The 26,193-nt window shown below is 41.0% G+C and overlaps 1 protein-coding gene across 5 annotated transcripts in view; it reads right to left on the bottom strand.

Annotated features, from left to right (window-relative positions):
• Positions 1-26,193, bottom strand: part of xrcc4 (X-ray repair complementing defective repair in Chinese hamster cells 4) — a 369,686-nt gene that overhangs the window by 88,014 nt on the left and 255,479 nt on the right. For all 5 annotated transcript variants that reach the window (XM_052020553.1, XM_052020552.1, XM_052020550.1 and 2 more), the window contains one exon: positions 1,755-1,878. In XM_052020553.1, coding sequence (XP_051876513.1) covers positions 1,755-1,878 — 124 coding nt within the window. The remainder of the gene's footprint in view (positions 1-1,754; positions 1,879-26,193) is intronic.

The raw sequence follows: 26,193 nt of genomic DNA on the forward strand, positions 1-26,193 counted from the left end.
TGTTACGCAGCTTCTTGGAATGAACCGAGACAAGGACCCTTGTATCCTCCTCCACACCCTCTTCGCAAATCCACCGTCTGCAAAGAGGTGGGTGACTGTCTTCTTCTCAATACATTTGTCCCTTGGGCAGCAAGCGTTGGGAATGATACTTCCATTGAACAGTAAGGATCTGACTGGGAGGGCCTCTCTCACCGCCAGCCAAGCAAGTCTTGGTGCTTGTTGGTGAGTTCTGGTGATGAGGCATTCTGCCAGATGATTTGGGCAGGTTGCTGAGGGAACCCACGTGATCCCACGTGATCCATCATGTCCTTCACCTTCAGGGCCTTCAGGACATTCCATGCTGACCACTACCTGATGGACTCGTGGTCAAATGTGTTTGCCTGCGAGAACTTTTCCACAAAGGACAGGTAGTGCAGCAATGTCCAGCTGACTGGGACGTTGCTTGGCAATGGGGTCAGACCCATCCTTTGCAACACCAGGGGTGGGTAGAACCTCAGTACGTAGGACACTTGGTGCCCATGTACTTTGGATCCATGCACAGCCTGATACAGCCACACATGAAGGTAGTCATCAGGAGGAGGGCAATGTTGGGTACACTTTTGCGCCTGTTGTCCAGGGACTTGTGCATCGTGACCTGTTGGACTCCCTCATAATTAGCCATAAAAGATTCAATTGCACCATTTTGAGAAAGTACAAATGAGCTATTTGAACTGTCAATGCCAGTATCTCTCCCTCAATCCACATTATTAAAAAACAGGCTTGAATGTTCTGACATTCTGTTTGTGGGAATTTGTTCCGCTTCAACTGTTTATCATACTTCTTAGATTACAAGAATACAATTCTGAAACGAGTACACAACAATGCCTTCGTTCATTGAATGATGCCTAGCATGATAAGCTACAAATGTGTGCATACATCAAACCCTTTCTTGAATCATATTTTGTACCCACACCATCAGAGGATCGTGCACTTTGAAACCAAATTTTACTGCCCAAAGCCTTGATTGGACTCTAAAGGCAGGCATTAGGATTAAATCTCACAGGATGGTTGGAATATCAATATGGAACTCTGAAATTTTGTGAATAAGTGGAATAAAAATAAAGTGAACATATGACAGAGGGAAACTGCAACTCCCCAGGGTCACCATGATAATCTAGTTGCATTTCCCATGTTAAATCCAACAGTTGCATGTCAGAATATGAACCCAGAGGTTATCAGAGAGACGCCAATACTTTCTGCAGGAGATCTAAAAGAACAATTACTTTGCAGGAAATTACTAATTAGATTAAACCATCATAATTTAAATTATATACACTAACAATGCTTACAAACAAAGAACTTAATTATCCAATTAACTCAATTTTGTATCCAACTCACTTATTAAAGTAGTTTATACACTGAAAGAACAGTATAATATTTTAGCTTTGAAATAATAGTGTGATATTTGCATACAAATGCTTAATCTGAATGAAATTCCTCTGTTCACTTCCCCTAAAGGAGCTGTTACATGACTTCTAGCTCATGACCATTTCAAAGTCTCTGTTGATGAAACAATAAACACTGAGTTAGAAAATTCATCCCTGGCCACATGGGTTGAATGCCACATGAGTGTCTGCATGCTGCAGTCCGACTCTGAAATAGTTTCCACTGAAGTTCAAGCAACTGAATTTCAGAAGTGGAGTACAATGCATCCACATCACTGCAAGAACCAACGATGAATTTCTTGCCCATTATGACAGCAAAAAAAGTCTCACCTCTTTTCCTGCAAAGCTTCTGGGGGTTCCGCCACTTCCACCTTCTGCTGTGGATGCCGATACCGCCGCTTTCGACTCGGTGCTATGCCAACCGTGTCATGCAGACCGCTGTCAATGGGATCACCTTAGGATGAAACGGAGAATAATGGGAGACAAAAGTGATGAATATCTGCATTTTCCACATCTGCACATCAAACAATCTGAAGAATTGATCTCAAACCCAGAAGACAAATTTAACATATCACTGTGTTGAAGTACAGCAAGGGAATGAGCCACTTCTGGCATATTCCTTGGTAGCATCAATGAAGTGTTACGTACCAGCAATAATAGAAACACAACGAGCCATGTATAAATGTTAGAATCTATTTATTAATAACTACTTGTAATAATAAGAGAAATAAAAACGTTACATATTAAACATTGGCCCCAAAATAAACCCAAAGTGTGTGTGTGTGTGTGGCAAATCCCAAACCCCCAAGTCTAGGAACAGTTCTCAAAGTTCAGCCCAGCGAGTCATGAAGCAATACGATGAGCAAAGCCTTCTGAAAACCACAGTAGAATGTAGACAGAATATAGGGAGAAGGAATTTACGAAATCCACAAGTTCTACGATGGAACCCATAGGACACCTCAATCGCCAAAGATCTCCATTGCTTTGTTCCGAAGTATCTGCCACACCGAGGGCACTCGATACGTGGCCGCCCACAGATACACCTGCTTTCCAGTACAGGTTAACGACAAAGTGGACTCCACAGATTGCTCCAAAAATCCATACATGGATTGTATAGTGACAGTCACAACTATTGTTCTTCATTCATAGATACAGAGTCTGGCAGTCAGTGCCAGCGACTCTCTCTCTCTCTCTCCCTTCGTCTCTCTGTACAACTGCCAGTATGCTCCAGTTATAGTCTTTCTTTCACTTGCTGTAGTCAGATAAAACCACACACACACACACTACTACACTACTGTCCAGGTGCCTTAAAGGGACACTCACCAAGTAGCAACCTGGCTCGTAACAGGAGAAAGAGGTGAAATGAATTAAAAATACTTTCCCATAAACTTAAGATGGTCTCCCCTTGGCCAGACATTGAAAGCAAACCATGGAGTGAATAGTTGGTTGAATAGGTGACCAGGAAATATAAACATATAGTAATAAAGAATTCAATCCTACCCCACTGACTAATTTTAAGGAATTAAAACACTTAAAAATGATTTAAAAAGAAATAAATTTGGCTCATCCAAAAAATGTTAATCAACTAATGTTAACTATCTACCCATTTCCCCTGCAACCATTCCTCTCCACTGAAATGAATAGGCTCGTTGTTCCAATGTCAGACTTAACCTAGCACAGATTCAGTGAGTAGACTCCTGGCAGAGCTACTGAGGAATTACAGTAATTAGCACTCCACTGCTGAAACTGAAACCATGATGAGATCATCATCAAAGTGCAGTTGGGAAAAACTCCAGTTTAATTCATCAAGCAATTCTGTGGTCACAGGGACTCCCGAAATCTCTGGCACTCTGGGGAAGTAAATGTCAGCAACAATCTTCTGTGTTAGTGGATTCCATGGAAGCCATGCCTGGTCATAAACTAGTCAAGGCCAGAAACCAAACTGAATCAGCACAGCAAGGTTTGTTAATTGCACTTGTTTACGGCTCTCCAAGGGAGGGTTGAAAACTAGGTAATTTTTTAACGCAATGGTAACTTTTAAAAGTTTTGAATATTAAATATAATATTTAATTTGCTGAAGAATTGTCAGATACACAATGAACTTAGAATATTTTAAAACTAATTTACAATTAGGTTATTTGCAGGTGGGAGACCAGGTGGTGATTAAAAATTCCTTATAATTGCATTTTCAACTCGATCAATAAAACTGTGATGTGCTACTGCTCAAATATATCAAGGAACTCATTGTAATGCAAGTTGATCAAATAAACAATTATTTTCTAAAACATCACCCAACTGCACAGGTCCATAAAGATTTTTCTGTAGAGAACAATCCCGAAAATTTGTTTAATGCGCACTGGGAGAAACAATAACTTATGTGAGTATATCCTTAAAGGAATTATGTAAAAGCATCAAGATTTGGGCTAAAAACAGAAACACTCAGTAGATCTGACAGCATCTGAAGGAAGAGAAACAGAGTTAATCTTTCAGGTTGAAGAGTTAGAATAGTAAAAGTGCAAAAAGCAAGTTAGTTGTAAGTATCAGTGAGGGTAGAGGAGGGGTGGTTTGGACAGAGTGAATATCCTTGATGGGGTGAGGCCAGGGTTGCCATGGTGATGAGCTATGTACAGAGCTCTCTGATCGATAGATTAATGAGAGAAGGTAGAGAGGGAGAAAACAAAGAAAGGGACAAGTAAAGGCTGTTAACTCAAGGTGAGGTTTGTGAGGAGAACTGAAACCCTTCAGAGAATATTAGAAATGCCCAGCAGATCAGTTAGTGTCTCTGGAGAGAGAACACTCAGTTAGTATATGGGGAGCCTGAAGACCCACACTCAATGATTCAGGAACAGCTTCTTCCCCTCCGCCATCAGATTTCTGAACGGTCCATGAACCCATGAACATGACCTCATTATTCCTTTTTGTTTGCAATATTTACTTATTTTGTAATTTACAGTAATTTTATATTTTTGCACTGTACTGCTGCTGCAAAACAACACATTTCATGTTGTACAAGCCAGTGATAATAAACCTGATTCTGATAACAGAACTGGCTATTTCTGATACCAAATAGAGAAAGTGAGTAACCTGAAGTTGTTGAATGTGATATTGAGTACGCAAGACTGCACCGTTCCCAGTTGGAAGATGAGGTACTGTTTCTTAAGCTTACATTGGACCTCTTTGGAACAGAGCAGGCAGCCACAAACAGACAGGTCAGAGTAGAAAGGGGAATGAGAATTAAACTGACAAGCAACTGCTGCAGCTATATAAAACTTCAGTGAGATCACACTTGGAGTACTGTGTGCAGTTCTGGTCGCCCCCACTATAGGGAGGATGTGGAGACTGTGGCGAAGGTGCAGAAGAGGTTCACCAGGACGCTGCCTGGATTGGAGGGTTTGAGATATAAGGAGAGGTTGGACAAACTTGGGTTGTTCTCCCTAGAGTGTCGGAGGCTGAGGGGAGACATGAGAAAGGTTTTTAAAATTATGAGAGGCACAGATACGGTAGACAGTCAGAATCTTTTCCCCAGGGTAGGAATGTCAAACACCAGAGGACGTGCTTTTAAGGCTAGGTGAGGGGCAGGGGGAACTTAAAGGCGACGTGAGGGGCAATTTTTTTTACATGCAGAGAGTGGTGGGTGCCTGGAATGGGTTACCGGAGGCAGTAGTGGGAGCAGGCAGTTTGGTGGCGTTTAAGAGGCTTTTAGGCAGACACATGAATATGAAGGAAATGGAGGGATGTGGATGATACACAGGAGGAGGACATTTGGTATAAATTGGCATCAAGATTGGCACAACATCGTGGGCTGAATGGCCTGTCCAGTGCTGTACTGTTCTATGTTCTATGTTCTTGCTGTCTCAGGCAAGCCCCTGTAGACTAGAGTCACTCCTCACACACAGGAAGATGGTTGTGGTTGTTGAAGCACATTCAGCCCTCCCCCAGGAATCCTTCCCACAAACTGGACATGGGTATTACATTACACAGGTGTCACCCAATCTGAGTTTGGTTTCTCCAATGCAGGGCAGACCACATCATGAGCACCGAATGCTGGCATGTACCTGTCACTATAATTCCCCACTCCACTTCCAAACTGACCTATCTGTCTGTTGCCTCCTGTACTGTTCCAACAACAGTCAACAGAGCGTTGAGGAAAAACACAGCATCTGGGCGTGTTACAACCTTCAGGAGGAAATATTGAATTCTACACCTTCAGGTCGCTCACTTTCTCTGTTTGTCTCATGTCAAGTTTCTCCAGCTGTAAGATTCACTTGACTTTTCTCTTCCACAGAAACTGGACATTGTCTTTTTGTTTCAGTTCTCTGCAACTCCTGTGATTTGCATTTTACAGCTTTTAACTATCCATTTCTTGATTTTCTCGTTCACTAACTTCCCTCATATCAGCCAGCTGCCTTTGAAAACAGTGCATCACCATGGCAACCCTGGCTCACCCTGTAAGAGACATTACCTCTATGCTATCCATCCTTTGGCCCCTTGATGCATCTTAGAACTATCTTCTTTTCTCTCTTTACCATTTCTGATGAAACATTAACATACTTTCTCTTTCCACAGATGCTGCCTGACCTGCTGAGTTTTTCCAACATAGATGTACGGTGGAGAGCATTCTGACTGGTTGCATCACCACCTGGTATGGAGGTTCCAATGTGCAGGATCACAAAAGGCTGCACTGGGTTGTAGACTCAGCCAGCTCCATCACGGGCACAACCCACCCCACCACTGAGGACATCTTCAGGAGGTGGTGCCTCAAGAAGGCGGCACCCATCACTAAGGACCCTCACCACATGCCCTCTTCTCATTACTGCCACTGGGGAGGAGGTACAGGAGCCTGAGGACCCACACTCAACGTTTCAGGAACAGCTTCTTCCCCTCCGCCGTCAGATTTCTGAATGGTCCATGAACCCATGAACATTATCTCGTTATTCCTTTTGTTTTGCATTATTTACTTATTTTGTAACTTATAGTAATTTTATGTCTTTGCACTGCTGCTGCCGCAAAACAACACATTTCACATCATATAAAGTCAGTGATAATGAACCTGATTCTGCTCCTGAACATTTTCTCTGTCTGCCTAGTGACCCCCGCCCATAACAGAGCTCAGGACAGAGGGTCTGTTTTGGGAGTCTGGTCAAGCAACACCTGCTGTCAACAGCACATGTAAACTACAGTTACTGTCTCAAACTATTGATTTCAACTGCATTAAAAACAGAAAATGTCAGAAAGCCCCTGCAGGTCATGTAGCATCATGGAGAGAGAAAAGCAGCTGATGTTTCAGGTTGATGACGTTTCATCAGAACAGAGAGAAACTGAGCTGAGGTTACACATCTGACGAAAGGTCATCGACTTGAGATGTTAGTTCTGTCTTCATATCCAACAATGCTGCCTGACTTGCTGAGCATTTCCATCATTTTCTTTATTTTGTTTCAGAATTCCAACATCTGCACATCTTTGATTTACAAGTTCCACTCTGTTTTGTACTCCTGACTTACCTGCACTGGTGGATTTGCCTGGTCAGTTTCTAAAAGCGTGGAGGTGTAAATGGGCAGGATGAAGTGTCAGGCCACTGGGATACCAGTGCTGCATTCTAATGATACCATCAAATCGCAAAGATTGGTAATCACACATGCTGATTTTCTTTTTAAACAGTGCGGCACTGATAGAGACTTTATCAAGAACTTCAGATTAGACCACGATGAAAAAGAACAACATCAAGAATCTTGTTATATTAAAAAAAACTTTAAGCTATGTAAAAGCTATCTATTTTTCTGTTTTATGAGTTGATTTTATTCCTTATTATGAGCTTATGAATATGGCTCTCACAATTGGGGCAAAAAGTTGATGAGAACCCCTCCCACACTATGTCTGTTTTCACAGCGCTCACCCAGTGTTTATATTAAATAACATTAAGAGAGAATGTGGGGTCAGATTCTGCTGTGGCGAGTAATCTACAGACACGTGTCATTAATTAGACATGTCCCTGCACCTTTTAGCTCAAAGCATTCGTTTCCATTAAGTCACTGGAAGTTTTAGCTGATAACAACATAGATAACTGAGACCCAAGGAAAGAGGGCAGGTAAGTGGTTCTCGCCCCTACCAATCTGATTAAAGTATAGAAAACTAAACAGCACAAGAGAAGGAACTGCAAATGACAGCATATTGAATCAGATCTGGAAAGAGAAATAAAGAGAGGAAAAGAAAAATTAGATTAAGGGAGAGAGAAAAGCAAAAAAAACAGGATTTTTTAACATTCGAAACAACACTTAATATCTGACCAAATGCAGCTCCAGGTTTGTAATAATTCATTTTTGATGAGAGGTCAATTTACATTAATTAACAAATATCACACTCATGTTTCAAATGATAATTTCCTGTGGAAACCTTTCTTTGCTTTCACTGTGGAAATACAGCAACTTCAAGCTATTCATTGTAGATCAGTGAGGCAGACGGCGTGATGACTTTTTATGACACTAATACAAAGCAACATTATTTAGATTTTTGGATAATAGCATTTAATCAGACATGATCTGGAGTTACTGTAGTATCTGTACATAAATAACGATGAATACCGTCAGCTGCATCATTATTTTCGTTGCAAAACCTGGCTCACAGCTTAAGAGTTTCACCACAGCAGAGAGCTCAGTTTTGAAATTCCCTGCTGAGCTGCATTGATTGCTGCACTTGCCTCCCAGAGCAGTCCTTTCCAATAATGGCTGAAGCTACAAACCAGCTTGGGAAATACTGGGCCAGATGATCCTCTGAGAAACCTCTGGATCAGCAGGCAGATAAGCTCATAACTGGGCAACTACCAGTCACAGGCTGAAGCTCAGTCATCCGCTCAGCACAACGGCAGCCCTAGGATACCTGTGCTGGGCTAGCGGATTCCTCACCTGTTAGAACCATAGAACACTACAGCACAGAAAACAGGCCATTTGGCCCTTCTAGTCTGTGCCAAAACTTTATTCCACTAGTCCAATTGACCTGCACCCAGTCCATAACCCTCCAGACCTCTCCCATCCATGTATCCATCCGATTTATTCTTGAAACTTAAGAGTGAGCCCGCATTGACCATGTCAGATGGCAGCTCGTTCCACACTCCCACCACTCTCTGAGTGAAGAAGTTCCCCCTAATGTTCCCCCTAAACCTTTCCCCTTTCACCCTAAAGCCATGTCCTCTCGTACTTATCTCTACTAATCTAGGTGGAAAGAGCCTACTTGCATTTAGTCTGTCTATACCCCTCATAATTTTGTAAACCTCTATCAAAGCTCCCCTCATTCTTCTACGCTCCAAGGAATAAAGTCCTAACCTGTTCAATCCTTCCCTGTAACTCAACTCCTGAAGACCCGGCAACATTCTAGTAAATCTTCTCTGCGCTCTTTCAATCTTGCTGATATCCTTCCTATAGTTAGGTGACCAGAACTATCCTTCCTATAGTTAGGTGACCAGAACTAAATATTTTAAATTGTCTTTAAGTAGGTATATATTTTTAGATTTTTTTAATTGTTTAAAATGGAATTAAAATAACTTTTTTTTAAATAATTATTTAACCAGGCTTTGATGATTTTGAATGTTTGTGAGTCCACATGTTGTGACATTCAACAGTAAGAATATTGCACATTCAACAGTAAGAATATTGCACATTCAACAGTAAGAATATTGCTGGTCGGTAAGCCAAGATTCCAATGGAAGTCTGTACCATTGCCACACTGGAAGAAACTGCATAGAGCAAGGACAGGTGGAAGATCCGCTCCAGTGGACTGCATCATGCAGACGTTCATGCAGAATTGAGCTGCTGAGACTGAAATAGACCTCAGATCAACACCTTTAACAACCTTGAGCACACAACCAGGGACTTGCTTCGGTTGAACAATGGCGGTTATGATTAGAGAGTTAAACCCATCAGTTCGCTCTGCCACCTGGAGATCATTAGGCAGAGATGTGTCTCACTGGGATTCCCCACCGTACAATGGCGAATTGCCACTTGGATCTCACGCCAGAATCATAGAATCATAGAACAGTGCAGCACAATACAGGCCCTTTGGCCCACAATGTTGTACCGACCTTTAAACCCTGCCTAAGACTATCTAACCCCTTCCTCCCACATATCCCTCTATTTTAAATTCCTCCATATGCTTATCTAGCAATCTCTTGAATTTGACCAATGTACCTGCCTCTACCACCACCCCAGGCAGCGCATTCCATGCCCCAACCACTCTCTGGGTAAAAAACCTTCCACTGATATCTCCCTTGAACTTCCCACCCATTACTTTAAAGCCATGCTCTCTTGTATTGAGCATTGGTGCCCTGGGAAAGAGGTGTTGGCTGTCTACTCTATCTATTCCTCTTAATATTTTGTATACCTCTATCATGTCTCCTCTCATCCTCCTTTTCTCCAAAGGGTAAAGCCCTAGCTCCCTTAGTCTCTCCTCATAATGCATACTCTCTAAACCAGGCAGCATCCTGGTAAATGTCCCCTGCACCCTTTCCAATGCTTCCACATCCTTCCTATAATGAGGCTACCAGAACTGGACACAGTACTCTTAAGTGTGGTCTAATCAGAATTTTGTAGAGCTGCATCATTACCTTGCGGCTCTTAAACTCGATCCCACGACTTATGAAAGCTAACATCCCATAAACTTTCTTAACTACCCTATCCACCTATGAGGCAACTTTCAGGGAGCTGTGGATATGAACCCCCAGATCCCTCTGCTCCTCCACACTACCCAGAATCCTGCCATTAACTTTGTACTCCGTCTTGGAGTGAGTCCTTCCAAAGTGTACCACCTCACACTTCTCCAGATTGAACTCCATCTGCTACTTCTCAGCCCAGTTCTGCATCCTATCAATATCCCTCTGCAAGCTTTGACAGCCCTCCACACTATCCACAACACCACCAACCTTTGTGTCATCTGCAAACTTGCCAACCCACCCTTCTACCCCTTCATCCAAGTCATTAATAAATATCACGAAAAGTAGAGGTCCCAGAACCGATCCTTGTGGGACACCGCTAGTCACAGCCCTCCAATCTGAATGCGCTCCCTCCACCATAACCCTCTGCTTTCTACAGGCAAGCCAAGTCTGAATCCACACGGCCAAGCCTCCCTGGATCCCATGCCCTCTGACCTTCTGAAGAAGCCTACCATGTGGAACCTTGTCAAATGCCTTACTAAAATCCATCTAGATGTCCAGACTTGGCACAGAATCCAAGACCCTATTGATTGTAGGGGAAAGGAATGATGAAATTTTCTTTTTAATTACTTTTCTTTAATGTTTTAAATTATTTATAACACTTTCATGAACTTATTATTTTTTAAAGTAATTTTTATTTTTGAAATTTTTTTTATTTATATACCTCAATTTTAGTAGCTTTTAAGTATCTCTGAAAGTTAAATACATTGAAATTATACATCAGAATCTGAATCAGGTTTATTATTACTAACTTATATGTCATGAAATTTGTTGCTTTGCAGCAGCAGTACAGTGTAAAAACATAAAATTACTATAAGTTACACAATAAATAGTGCAAAAACAAAAGGTATAAGGAGGTGGTGTCCATGGGTTCATGGATCGTTCAGAAATCTGATGGCGGAGGGGAAGAAGCTGTTCCTGAATCACTGAGTATGGGTCTTCAGGCTCCTGTACCTCCTCCCCAATGGCATTAACGAGAAGAGGGCATGTCCCGGGTGGTGAGGGTCCTTAGTGATGGATGCCGCCTTCTTGAGGCACCACCTCTTGAAGATGTCCTCAATGGTGGGTAGGGTTGTGCCCGTGATGGAGCAGGCTGATTCTACAACCCTCTGCAGCATCTTTTGATCCTGCGCATTGGAGCCTTCATACCAGGCGGTGATAATTTTATGCATTAACGAGACCTCCCCCCCTGATTTGTTGGCTGTCAAAGCTAGCCAGGGCATTTCTGGGGCGAGGCTTCTGCACGGCACCACCTGAGGCCCAGCTGCTATCCAGATCACACCGTTGGCCTTCAGGTTGCAAAGGGCCACTGAGATTGGCCTCCTCCATCTGGGTCTGGTGAGTGCCGACTTGTGTGATCTGTGGACAATGATTTCACGGTGGTGGAAGCAGGGCAGAGCCAGCACAATTCCACCCAACAAAGAGGCACTGAGATACTGGCATGAGCAATTCCAGCGTGCTATTCTGCACTAGCTTTTATACCTGAAAAGTGTGCAGAAAACATTGTACAAAACCCCAAAATTCCACTCTGAGCCAATCATAGAAAAAATTAATTTATGTACAAAGTATGATCTTCTTTACATGTACATGATTAAAAATCCACTCATTAAGCTGATAACATTGGAAAAATTAATTGCAGTTAAAACTGCTTGAAAAGTTCCATGTTACTGCTGTGGATTCATACTGTATTGCAGATTGAATGTAACTGATGACTGATGCACTTTGTCTGTGAAGGGTTGCTTAATATACTTTTGCTCAGCTGTGAAAATGAACTATAAATGACTGCATTTTGTACATTATCCGACATCTTATTTTAAATATAGAGTTTCAATTGCAGATTAGCTTGGTATTCCCTGGATAATTTAGTCAATAATTATGCTACAGAGCATTTATCAATTATGGAATTAATCTTTCTTTTCCTCCACTAGTTACTTACAGTTTTGATAGTAATGGCTGAGATATGTCAGCCAATTTGCATTTTGTAAAATTATGTTTCAGATTGTGAAGGAAGTTTTACTTTGTGGAACGAAGCCTGAAACACCTGGAGTGCGACGTCAAACAAAAGCAGCAATTTTTCTCTTAATTACTTCAAACATCAATACACTTCTGACTCTTAGCCCTGAGGTCTCCAGCAATGCACCCAGACCAATTCAAAAGCTGCATTCACATGGGAAACTCCTCTTGCTTCCATCCCCCATCGATGTTTGCTATCATGTTATAAAACAATGAATTTGCTGTCAAACGATTGGAGGAAAAATGCGGTGAACATTTTCTCTGACTGTTGGAGAATGTCAGGGAATGGTTAACATTTTACCATCAATACAGAACTCGAATAGACAAAGTACTACCAGCATCACAAACACACGACTCACTCCAAAATTCAGCAGAATATGTAAATCAATTATTTTCTTATTGTATTCTTATTTTGTGTTGAAATGTTCTGGAACTATTGCACATTAATAAAGCAGATGGAGGAGCAAAACAGAGTTATGTGGCTTGTAATAACTTCATACTGAACAGAAAAAGTCAGCTACATAATATTCAGGATGTAAAGGATGTAACACAAAAGCAAAATGTTATTTCTTGTACCTTACTATTTATTTTTCTTCCTTTCCATTATTTTTGTTTTGCCTTTGCTTTTTTCTGTTGTAATGTGGAGTCAATTAGTCGTGCAAGTAGCTTGTGATGGATTACTGTTCAGAGTTCCCTCTATGTGGAGATTAAGTGCTGGTTATCTGTTTAGTGTTCTCTCCAGATTTCATGGCTGAAAATGAGCAAGTGTCTGAAATCTCTCGGAAGCCCTCACCACTGCTTTTACAGATACATTCAGAAACACGCTGAATGAAAATTGTGTCTTATGAATGTTCCATCCGTTCACTCCTTGCAATTTAACACCAGAAGAACGGAGGAGCAGTAGGCACTCAGGCTCTTAAGCCTGCTCACTCATTTAATAAGATCATGACTTCCCATTTACCAACGGTAACCTTTCATTGCTTCACTTATTAAGCATCTGCCTTAAAAATATTCTAAGACTCTGATTCCACCACTCTGCAAAGTTCCAAAAATTCACCACAGACTGTCGGTGTGGAAACATCCGAAGAGAGTACATTCCTCCATTTGTTAGACTTTCAAAAATTGGCAGTTGCTCAGTGGTGAGCGGATGTGGAGAGCGAGGAGAAAGGACAGGTGCCCACTTGGGTAAAGTACTGGGGTACTGCAGTACAACACTTCCACCGAATAAAACTTTAAAACCGACCATGGAACCTTCAGACTGATAAGTCTTGCAACCTCTAGTACTTTTACGCAGAGAGTGGTAGGTGCCTTGAAGGGGTTACCAGGGGTAAGGTAAGATATCTTTATTCATCACATGTACATCGGAACACACAGTGAAATGCATCGTTTTGCGTCAAGTGTTCTGGGGGGCAGCCCGCAAGTGTCGCCACGCTTCCGGCGCCAACATAGCACGCCCACAACTTCCTAACTCATACACCTTTGGAATGTGAACGCCAGTTTGGTGGAGTTTAAGACGCTTTTAGATAGACACATGAATATGAAGGGAACGGAGGGATGTGGATAATACACAAGAGGAGGGCATTTGGTATAAATCGGTATCAAGATCAGCACAACATTGTGGGCTGAATGGCCTGTCCCGTGCTGTACTGTTCTATGTTCTATTTTTAAAATGAATTTATTTTTTCTAGTAAAAATTAGATAGACACATGAATGACTGAAAAATAGGGGGCGATGTGGGATGGAAGGGTTAGATAGACCTTAGAGCAGGATAAAATGTCGGCACAACATCGTGGGCCGAAGGGCCTGTACTGTGCTGTAATGTTCTATGTTCTATGTTCTATAATTAAAGAGAATAATGGACAAGACCTTTCAAAAAGAAAAGCACTGAGGGGTAAGAAACCTTGTCTGCAAGGAACTGCCTAATATGCTTCTACAAAGCATCAAGGGATAAAAAATTAACACAGAGCTGGGATGAGACAAATTGCTTTCCGTGGCAGCTTTTCCTGAGTAAAAATTCTTACTGGATATTGTAACCCTAAAGACAACTACATTATCATGTTACACTGAGTCTGATTTCAGGATCAAACAATAAGGTTTATGGAACCGTGACAATTTCAATAGATGACAAGGCTTGTAAAGCAATAAAAACAGATATTAGGGGAGCAAAAGGAAGCAGATTACAGACAAGAAAAGAAAATCCCACCCTGAATTGCAGTGTGACCAGGGGAAAATCTAAAGGTCCTTTGTTAAAGTCATCCTTTCTTAAATTAGCTAGTGACAGTTATCTTGCAAGAGATTACATTCTAACTGAGCTCCTTTCATATAGGAGATGCCACAGTGTCAAAACTAACTTCCCTATACCATCCGGAGACCAAGCATCTATTATCCACTTGAGGTATAGGTACAAAAATAGCTTGACCACCGTAATTCAGGAGATTCATAGCCTCTCTGTCAAGCATTGCAGTGACCCGCAAGATATCACAGGTCACCCGGGAGCTGTACTCTGACTTCTGCTTGGCAACCATGGCATTTCCTTTTGAAAGGACCCAAACGGCTCTCAAGGTTAGTTATCCTAAGCATACATTAACTCTGATCCTTACACTGGTAGAGAAATCCATTACTTCTTTTAAAAACTGATGAAGTACTAGGAGCAAATAATTAATGTAATTGAAGGGAAAATTCCTTTTGTTTCAAAAGAGAAATAACCATCTTCACAGTAAAATAATTTTACAGACCAGAAAGAATGCACAAATCTTTATGTTAGTATCTGGAATGTTAGTCAATATTTAATTATTTTAATCACTTGTCCTGAATATTGAGTAAATGACACTAAAGAATGTCACACCTTCATCAGTAAATTCTATAGGTGGAAAAAAATTATATGGTTCAGTTTATTTTTATCATCTTTTACTTATTATGGGTTCTTAGACACCGCTGGTTCTATCAAGGGATAACGTGAGGTCAATAGATTGTGATTGGCCTTTCATTTTTATAGCTGTAGGTCAGTAATTCTAGGGTCTGCTGTGGAGCATTGGTTTGCTACATTTACTTTAGGAAATGAACGCACTAACTTCACAGACCAGTTTTTTGATGAAGACGATAGAAGTCAGATGCTGACATCCCTTCCAGTTTTCACATTTACAGATTCCAGCCATTTAATTCTACAATTACTTTTCTAAGTTTTACAGCCACCATCTCGACTGGATTACAAAACCAGTCAAAGTTTACAAATTATGAAGGAGAAGTGAAATTAATTTTAAGTCCAAATTTTTATGATCCTATTTAAATCCAGTAAATGCTCAATAGGTCAATAAAAGTGATTGTCCTTTATCAGTAATGGATGCATTAATGTGTCAGGTTGCAGCATGTTAAATACTATCAGTGACATGAGTATTGACAGCATGAACGAGAAAGCAGAGTGTCATTCACACCATAAAATAATTTCACTCCCCTTTTAAGTGTTAATGAATAATACTGCTCCTGGCACGTCCACCTCCTTTCCTTTGTGCACTGCATTAAATGCATAGGGAGCATTTTGTTAGCACGCCCACCTACATATTATTCCCAAATGGAGGATTTCACAGGAACGTGGTTTAAAACAAAGTTGTCAGTCTGACTTCTTGCATTTCCATTGTTGTCCTGAGCATCTCCATGCCACACAATGTCTAAAGGTACATTATCTGCGCTAGTTTTTAATTTGATGAATTTATATATCTTCTCTGATGAGTTGCATCAAAGCACTGTATATAGATCATCAAATACTCAAATAAATCAGGTACTAAATTAATGATTACCCTACATCGACAACTGAAGTACATGAAGTACCAAGATGAAAGTTGGATCCAATTTGTGAAACTGGCAGCTCTGTCTATTAGATGTAAGTACGACCACTTTAAAAAGTTGCAAAGTGTAAATGCACAGGATTGCAAGAGGCTGCAGAGGGTCGTAGACTCAGCCAGCTCCATCACTGGCACAACCCTCCCCACCATCAAGGACATCTTCAAGAGGCAGTGCCTCAAGAAGGCAGCATCCATCACTAAGGATCCTCACCATCTGGGACATGCCATCTTCTCGTTACTACCATTGGGGAGGAGGTACAAGAACTTGAAGACTCACACTCAGTGATTAAGAAACAGCTTCTTCCCTTCCGCTATCAGATTTCTGAATGGTCCATGAACCTATGAACACTACCTCATTATTTGTTTTATTTGCACTATTTATTTTGTAATTTATAGTAATTTTTATGCCTTTGCACCAGACTGCTGCTGCAAAACAATATTTCACGAAATGTAAGTCAGTGATAATTAACTTGATTTTGATTGAGAGTTCAGGGATGTACTTTGTGGCATGAAGGATCTTGAAGGTGCAATAACATGTCCAATGGAGTAATGTTGGATACAGCAGCAACATGGGAGGGTACAGAAGTTTCGCTGTTTTGAGGATCAATTCCCAAAATACAAAAAACAGCTATTAAGCAGCCAAATAGACAATGCATCATTAGGATGAGGCAAGATGAATCTCATGTTGAGACTTCAGGTACAAAAAACAGTACTGCAAGGTGTAGTTCCAAATGTAATATAGGATTGATGCTAAGATTGCCATTAGTAACATTGCTCCATTTTACCTCAATCAACAAAAGGTTGCAAGAAACAAAAGAGATTTTTGTAAAACTGATACATGCAAATACTGTTTTGATATTCCAGTGGTATTAATTAGACACCAACACATTGCAATTGATGCTGGTGCAAGAGATATGGCCTTTCTCAGATCAGTCAGCAGTGGTTTGTGGTACAAACCAGAGTTGGGTAATTGCTGCCAATTGAAGAAAAATCTGATATTCTTGTAATAATTCAAGGGCTGATCTTTCAAAACACAAAATAATACTGATTGAGGAAGGGAGTGGATCACAGGTCTAGGCCAGTGGAGGAAAACTATTCAACTGACAGAATTACACAAAATAAATATAAATTGTTAGAAATAATTTTACATAAAATCAATGTACAGACACATGACTAAGCTTAAGAACAGTTATTTTCATTGTCACACAGGACAATAGATCTCCTTTTTCTTGGGCCATCACTTGGAATTGTGGATGACTTGTTTCCACTACAGTTCAGTGGGCCTGTGATGACTGTTGAGGCTCATGTGGGATCTGCAGGCTCTGCCACAGAGTTTAATGGGGCTGGCGGATGGATTGCTCCTTCTGCTTGGCCTTTATGTGCTCTTATCACTCGGATTGCCCAACCGAATGGCCTGTTTTCTGTGCTGTAGTGTTCTATGGTTCTATGGATTCGAAGTACTCAGTGCTTCCCTGGACGTTTGTTGCCAGTTTAAATAGCCGTGGGATTCTGATAAGTCAATGAGGATATTACATTTTTGATAAAAGATATCTTTATTAGTCACATGTACATCGAAGCATACAGTGAAATACATCTTTTGCATAGAGTGTGCTGGGAGCAGCCTGCAACTGTCACCACGCTTCTGGCGCCAACATAGCATGCCCACAACTTCCTAACTTGTATGTCTTTGGAATGTGGGAGGAAATGGTATGTCAGTCCTGCTGGAAATTGCTGTCTGTGATAGAGCAGAGTAGAGTACTACTTGTGCAAGTCTGGTGTGAGGCTTAATGCGCCCTGTCCTGAGTATAATTAGAAGCTTGATGCTGGGGATGGCTGGTCTGAGACAGGATGCTGATGTTGGTTTACTGACCCTACCAATGGATTTGGAGGATTTTGCAGAGACAGCAATGATGATACATTATCAGTGCTCTGAAATGCCTGCTGTAAGCTATCTACTTCTTTGACTCATACAGGAGAGCAGAGGTCATTGTTACGTGACAGGCTATTAGCTTGGTGCCAGATCCAAGGTCTCAGTCTTCCAACATAATTGTCCTCAAGTGGTCGAAAGCTGTACCAGTGAACTGGAGGCAGTGATGGATGTTGTCATTATTGAGGAGGTGGTTTCCATTATATGGAAAGTAATGTGTTGACCCAAGTCTTATAGTGGGTCTTGATTGTGATGGGACTCAGCAGTGCTGCGCAGCATGGGCACCATGGAGAGAAGTACAAATAACAAGACAAATTAAATGGGAAATATAACACTTGGCCAAGCGAAACTTTCCATGATTCTAGTCACAATAGATCGAAGTTTTCACTCTCTTTCATGTTACTATTTCTCCCTCTATCTTGTCTCTTGATTGTTGCCCTCTGCTATTTTGGCACACTCCTTATTTTTGCTGTTCATCCTAGTCTCTGCTTGCTTTAAATCTGTATGTGTTTTTATACATCTCTTCCAACACAAGATCACACCGTAAATATGGATTCTTCCATCAAGAAACTCCAAGTTCTCTTTTGTGGCCAGATCTAATTGACGAAGAGCATCCATGAATTTTGCCACAAGTGCTCCATCTGGAATTATATTTCATCAGTTGATCATTGAAGAACGTTTTGAATGATATCAGTAAGCTGTCATACGCTGCTAACTTAGTTCTCCTTATGTGGCTCCATAATTTAAGGCAATAATCTGGAGTTTCCTATTCCAAGTCATTTTATCTTTCATACACCTACACATGTAATCCTACCTCAGCACCGGAACCCTAGGCACCATCTCTTGCACTACCTTGGCTCTGTCTCTGTTTTTTTTGTACTAATATTTTGCACAGTCCTTTTCTTCTCTTCACCATCTTGTATAATTTATATTCTGTGTGTTGTCTGAACCTACATGTTTGTGATGCTGCTGCAAGCCAGTTTTTCCTGTACCTCACCGTACTTGTGCACATGACTTGAAGTGCACTTTGCTGATCCCTCCTTTCCAGGCTATAAAAGCCAGTGTGGAATTGGCACTTTCTTGCTGTGACTGTGAGGGTTTCTCCCAGGTGCTCCAGTGTCCTCCCACATGCCAGAGATATGTTGGTTAGTGGGTCAATAAGCCACTTAATTTATGTGGGTGCAAGAAAATTGGGATGTGTGTGCACACGGGGCAGGGGTGGGGATAAGTTCATGGGGAGTGGGGAGTCTAAAGGAAAACTAAAATGACTGTCAATGGGTGCTTGATGCATTAATCAGCTGCATCACTAAATAGCTCAAAGCAAGTAAAAGTTCATTTGATGCCAATTCAAAGATGGCACATATTTGAGAGTGGCAGATGGCCAATTGTTTTATATGAAACAAAATAATTTGTAATTAGACAATCATATTTCAAAATAGAAACTATTCAGAAACTATCACACAAGTGTCATAAAAGACCAACACAATTAAAGTTACTTCTCAGGAGCCTGGGGTTAAGCACACGACCAGTTATGAGTAACCCAATCGAACCAGAATTTGAGAATTGACATCTCCCTGTAAAACAGGACTGTACTTTTAAGATTGTTTTGTAAATTACACTCTCATTAACAAAACTTGCCAAGAAGGAAATCTCTGCAATGAATGTATCATCCAAAATGGGTTTAGGTTATCTGTAAAATACTGCAAGTTAGCAGCTGCCTCCAAAAGTATCACCTATTTTCCTCTGGATAAGCATTAAGTTGCAATTGCTTTGCAGTATTGAACAAAAGCCTCTCCAGCTGTTCCCATGTTTCGAATGCTAACAAATTCGGTGTCCCAGGAGCTTACAGCATCATGTTCAAACTGTATAAGAAAACAATTGGAGGAAGGAGCAACACACAAAATCTTGGAGGAGCTCAGTGGGTCAGGCAGCACCTATGGAGGGAAATGGACAGTTGATGTTTCTGGTTGAGACCCTTCATCAGGACTGGAGAGAAAGAGGGGAGAAGTCAGTATAAAAGGGTGGGGGGAGGGGGTGGACCAAGAGCTGGCGGGTGATTGGTGGATCCAGGTGAGGGGGGGGGGGGGGAAGATAAGTAGGTGGGGGAGGGAAGAGTGGGAATGATGTAAGAACAGAGTTTTATTATTTTATTTGATAATCATTTATTTTAGTTAGGAGTTAGCAAACATAAAAACATTAAACACACTAATGTGTGCCAAAAATTCTTGACTTAGTAAACAAACACCCAGAGTCTAAAGGATTAGAAAGACAAGGGACAAGCACAACTAAAATCTTTTAAAAACAGAAAATAAAATTCCTATCATTAAAAAAGGATCTTAATTTTTAACATACTTTCTCTCAGGTTCATTGCTAACTGCTTATTTATCAGAACGGTTGATTTGGGAGTGCAGACAGCCCAGGTTATTCAGCTGTAGCTGGCTGCAGAAGAACAAGAGCTCTCAGATGTTCTGCAGGTGCACATATTTAAACAGAGGAGCTCTGATATTAAATCTGGGCCACAGGTCCATGAAAATTACCAGTCTGAGTGAAACTTTGCCCCGGACATCAAAAATGCTCAGACTGTAAATGTGATAATAAGTTGTTGGTCTCACTGAGCCCAAATCTTCCAATAATTGTGCTTTGATTCTCCATTGTTTCATACAATTGATCATTATAATTTGCCGTTTCCTTCTTTTCATTTTTAAGTTCTATCTCATTATCTACACAACTATAGGCCAATGACAGAATAAATCAAAAAATAAAGGAGAAAGTTGACAATGTTAATTAACCTTTTATCAATCAACAAATTATTTGACTCTTACACTGACAATTCCCTTTTATATCCATTTCAAGTAGTTCCACAATGTGAAGTTATTGCTCCGCATTGATTATTATTTACATTCTTGGGTAGATTCAGAGTACAGCTGGTGACAATGCAGCAACTGTGTACCTGCAGAATTACACTCGCATGGCTGCTCACAACTGAAGTTCATTACATTTCTGTCCACGGTTGATCACTGATGCCAGTAGAGGCATGCACAATGGCACATTTGTGTCGTGCTCCTTGTGTTATCCCACATAGACCTTGTCTCCTGCCACCACAGGACTGGAGTGGAAGCCAGCCACTCCTGACCATTAGGGTCTGCCTGGGATGGAGGTGGCTCCACATGTTAAACAATGGATCAGGAATTATTCTGGGGCTGGGGCAACGGGTGACATGAATTGAAGGGACTTGGGTAAGGTAAGAGGAGGCAGTGTTCATTGTAGCAGCTGCTGGATACACTCCTGTATTGTAGTCAACAAGTGTTCCAGCCTGAGTCTATGCTACCTACAATGTGACATAATTTCCACGCAGACTTTAACTTTGAACTTTCCCTTGGTGAAGTTTCCCTTCTGGTTTAGGTTCACACCTTCATCTACTAGTTGACCCTTTTTCCAAGAGTTGGTGAATCAAGAACTAGAGGGCATAGGTTTAGGGTGATAGAGGAAAGATTTAATAGGAATCTGAAGGGCAACTTTTTCACTGAGAGGATAGTCCGTATATGGAATGAGCTGCCAGAGGAAATGGTTGAGGCATGTACATTAACGACATTTAAAAGACACTTGGATAGGTACATGGATAGGAAAGGTTTAGAGGGATATGGGCCAAATGCAGGGAAATGGGACTAGCTGAGATGGTGTCTTGGTTGGCATGGACCAGTTGGGCCAAAGGGCCTGTTTCCGTGCTGTATGTCTCTATGACAAGGCGATCTTCATTACAAAGCCTCATGTTGGTCTACAGTCTCACGTTAAACATGCAGCCATTAAATCCTAATTGGCTGTAAACTGAGACTCCAGCTCTCATATACCACAGCTCACAAAGACCACCCACTTCCAGCCTCCGGGCTTCAGTGCAAGCAGTTCCACCTTTGTAACCAGCAAACCTTGACTGTTCCATTCTTCCTCTGCTGATGTCTCATCCTCCGCCTCACAAACCTCAGTTCATCCAAAGGTCAATTGTCCATCTATTATCAAACACATCATCCCAAACATCAATGATTTATATCGATGCCCCATCCTTATATTTAAACCCAGCTCTGATGAAGTGTCTTCAGACTGGAATGTTAACTCTGTCTCTTTTTCCACAGATGCTAACTGACCTGCTGAGCGCTTCCAGCATTTTCTGTTCTTATTTCAGATTTCTAACACCTGCAGATTCTTCTTCTATTTCCATGGCTTTAATCTTGCTTACAACTATCTTTCCAGTTCTTGGGTTTTTTTGGCTTGTGATTCTTGCCTCTCTTTGTTCCACTGTTGGCTGTCATGTTTTTAGCTGCTTAACAACATCACAAGTCCTTTGAATGGTTCAGTGAATAAAACCACGCAATAGCATTAATTTTGCTCTTTAAATGTAATTCCCAGTGGGAAGGGTTTCAGCTATGGATTCAGTTGTGCCCAAAATCCAATCCCTGTTTTAAATGGTATTTCTCCTTCACTTCTCCTGAAGCTCTCAAACTCAATTGCATGTAGTCAAATACAACTTGTGGCTGTGAGCCAGCATAATCCAACAGTGTTTTAAAACATCAGTTTTCTTTCAAACTTTTGCTAAACAGAATCTCCTTGATATATTTATGAGTATTAAAGTATCATTACACAGCCAAAGATGGGCTTAATGCAAAATTAAACAGTTCCAGAACCATTAAATTGTGAATAACATTTAAATGGCTGAAAATGAATTTTAAGATACACAAAACTATTTCCATTTATATCAGGATACAAAATCAGTTCCTAAGTAAGCTGTTTTTTGTATTCAAAACCTTTCCAATGTACCTGTAAGTTTTTACATCCAAATAGGTCTTGGAACCACTCTGAAGAACTTCAAAGTTGTCCAGTTAGTGGAAGCTCCCAGTAGTGGTTAATTCATTCTGAGAACATGGCTACATTTGTTGTGGGTGGCAATTTCTACAGTAATGATTTCTAAAGTAATGCAAAAGTATATGAAAACAAGTTCCACTGACAATAATTTGGACTGAAAATTCCAGAATGTTTTGAACCAAATTTGCCATGATAGCAAAAATTGCAACAAAAGTACCAGCAAATCTGAAAGGAAACCCCACATTTAAACTGTCAGATCACTAATCAGTGTTTCGTAGGCCTTTTTAGGAGGTCTTTTTTTTAAATAATGTACCTTTTCCAACGGTGAACAGATCTGATGTAGTCAGTTGTCAACACTGAATTGTCAATTACATAGCTCTTCCTTCAGTAAACAACCATTTTAAGAGTTTAATATACTAATTACAATAGTTTTATCTCAAATACTGTGTGTAAATTTCCAGGTTTCAAAAAGGCTTACTGAACTACTTGAGGGTTGTTCATTTGCAAAATTGTCCTTTTAAGCAATTACTCTGTTATAGAACAGCTAACAGTCAAGACTTTTGAAATCACGTATTTGATCTCCACTGTTTTCTGCATGCAAAGTGCTATGATCAGGAGAAGTGGGATTTATGTCAGGAACAATCAATCAACCAGATTTGAGCATATACGCACAAGTCAATCCTCAGTAAAAATATAGCATTATGTTCTTATTTTTCTATTTCCACTGGAGAAACAAAAGAGCATATTTATTATGGAAGTGGCCTGTGTAAACTTGTTAGAAGTTGCAGTCGTTGTTGCAGTTGCCATAATAAAGGAAAACTTAGGAATTCATATACTTAGAGTGAATGTGCAGTTCTCGTTGCATTATAACGCAAGAGCACAATTGATACCAAATCTGAATCCCTAAACCAAAGAAGAATACACCTAGAAAATAACTTAGGCTGAAAACTTCTCTACTGCAAACCCAAGTCCAACCTTTGAGCAATGAGTTAGGCTGCCTATCCTGGTAATTTTATATCAAAACAGAGAAGAATTAAAATAAGAGGAAAGTGAAGGAAAGGAATGTGCATGAACGGCTGCTGTGAGAAAGAGGACGAGTGATGGAATGAATGAAGGAATCGAGAGTTGAAAGAGAGAAGAAAGTGAAATGCAGAGAAAGAGAACTAGAACCAGGGAGAGAAGAGCAATAAGAAAGGAGGGTGTACAGAATGGGGTGGGGGGTTCAGGGAGGTGGGGGCGAATGTTGAGGAGATGAGAAAAAAGGCAGAGACACCATGAGAAATTGGCACTGCCAAGCTGGAAACAACGTACCTCCGATGTTAGTCCAGTTTTCAGATTTTCTTGCATGGCCTAGAGATGCCCTTGTATCCAATGACTTCTCCCTGTGGTTTGTGCTTTTAATGACAATATGCGCTTCGAAACTGATTTTGATTTCTACCTCACATTCCTTTTGTGCTCTCTCAGACAAATAATGCTGATCATCCTCACTTTCAGAGAAAGAAATGTGGAATCATATAGCACAGAAACTTTCAGCCCACCTCGCCCACGCCAACTGTGATGTCAGTCCACGCTAATCCCATTTGCCCGCATTAGGCCTGTATCCCTCGACCCCTTTCCTATCCAAATACTGTCCAAATGCCTTTTAAACATTGTAATTGTATCTGCCTTGACCACTATCTGGCAGCTTGTTCCAGATAGTTACCACCCTCTTTAGGCAAAACTTACCCTTCAGATCTCCTTTAAATTTTTCCTCTCTCACCCTAAACCTGTGCCTCTAGTTCTGGACTCACCTGCCCTGGGAAAAAAGATTCTGACTATCTATCCTATCTGTGCCCCTCATAATTTTATAAACCTCCGTAAGGTCACCCCTCAGCCTCCTACGTTCTAGTGAGAACAAACCCAGCCTATCCAATCTCTCCTTATATCCACAGCTTTCCATTCCAGGCAACTTCCTGGTGAATCACTTCCACATTCTCTCTACTGCTACCACATCCTCCCTGTGGTGTGGTGACCACAACTGTACACAGTACTCCAAATGCAGTCTAACCAATGTTTTGTACAGCTGTGACAGGATGTTCCAACTCTTATAGTCAATACCTTGGCTTATGAAGACAAGCATACCAAATGCCTTCTTCACTACCTTAAGTGGTTCTGTTGCCACTTCAGTCAAACTGCATGAAAAAACCAACAGAGCAAGGCATTGAGCTGCCAAAACACCAGTAGATTTAGAATCAAAGCTTGATTACTATTATTCAAACAGTGGCAAATTTAAAGAAATCTCTCATGGGTCTGCCCTATCAATTATATTAGATTATTTTCCCATTTCAAAATTTCTCACTGGAGATGTTGCAGCACCAGGAATCGTCTTCGCTGATGTCACACCTCATTAGCAGACAGGTTCCAGACAGGATTACACACATATCTACCAAGAAAAAAATGCTGCCTCATAAACCACTGCCATACCACCATCTCTACCCTCGGAAAAGCCTGCAATTCCTTAAATGACTCTGAAATGATTAGCTACATTAAAGGCAAAATGAGACACAGGCATATAACAATATGTGGTAAACAGTGTGTCACTTCCATTGGAAAGGAAAGATATAGAAATATATAATCCTATGGATTAGATGGGAAAGGATGTATGTTGAACATGTATTTCTTGTGGGGTTCTGGCGCATGCCGTTCAATATTTCACTTTTGACCCTTTATGTGGAGTATTAATGTGGCTCTGGTAAGGAAAAAGTAAGCACATTTCAAGTATTGGTGGCTGAGATCAAGCAAATCCCTTGAAGAGCATAAGGTTTGTAGGAATGCTCTGAAGAGGGAAATTAGGAGGAGAAAAAGAGGACATGAGGTAGCTTTGGCAGATAAGGTAAAGGAGAATCCTAGAAGATTTTATAACTTTATTAAGAGCATGAGGGCATCTAGGGAGAGAATAGGTCCCCTTGAGGATCAATGTGGTGATCTGTGTGTGGAACCTCAGGAAGTGGGCGAGGTCTTAAGTGAATACTTCTCGTCTGTACTTACCATGGAGAAAGTCATGGAAACTAGGAAATTCAGGGAAGAGAATAGGGAATGCCCTGAAATATATCCACATTACAAAAGAGGAGGTACTGGTGGTCTTACAGCACATAAAGGTGGATAAATCCCCGGGGCTTGACCAAGTGTATCCTAGGACATTGTAGAAAGCCAGGGAAGAAATTACAGGGGTCCTAGCAGAGATACTAGTATCATTGTTAGCCATGGATGAGGTATCAGAAGACCTGGAGAGTGACTAACATTGTGCCTTTATTTAGGGATGTCAGCATGGCTTTGTGTGTAGGAAATGGTGTCTCATGAATTTGATTGACTTTTTTGAAGAGGATTGATGAGGCAGGGCAGTAGACGTTGTCTACATGGTCTTCAGCAAGTCCCATATGGTAGGCTGGTCCAGAAGGT

This window comes from Pristis pectinata, chromosome 7 (assembly GCF_009764475.1).
Source record: "Pristis pectinata isolate sPriPec2 chromosome 7, sPriPec2.1.pri, whole genome shotgun sequence".
NCBI classification, from domain to species: domain Eukaryota; kingdom Metazoa; phylum Chordata; class Chondrichthyes; order Rhinopristiformes; family Pristidae; genus Pristis; species Pristis pectinata.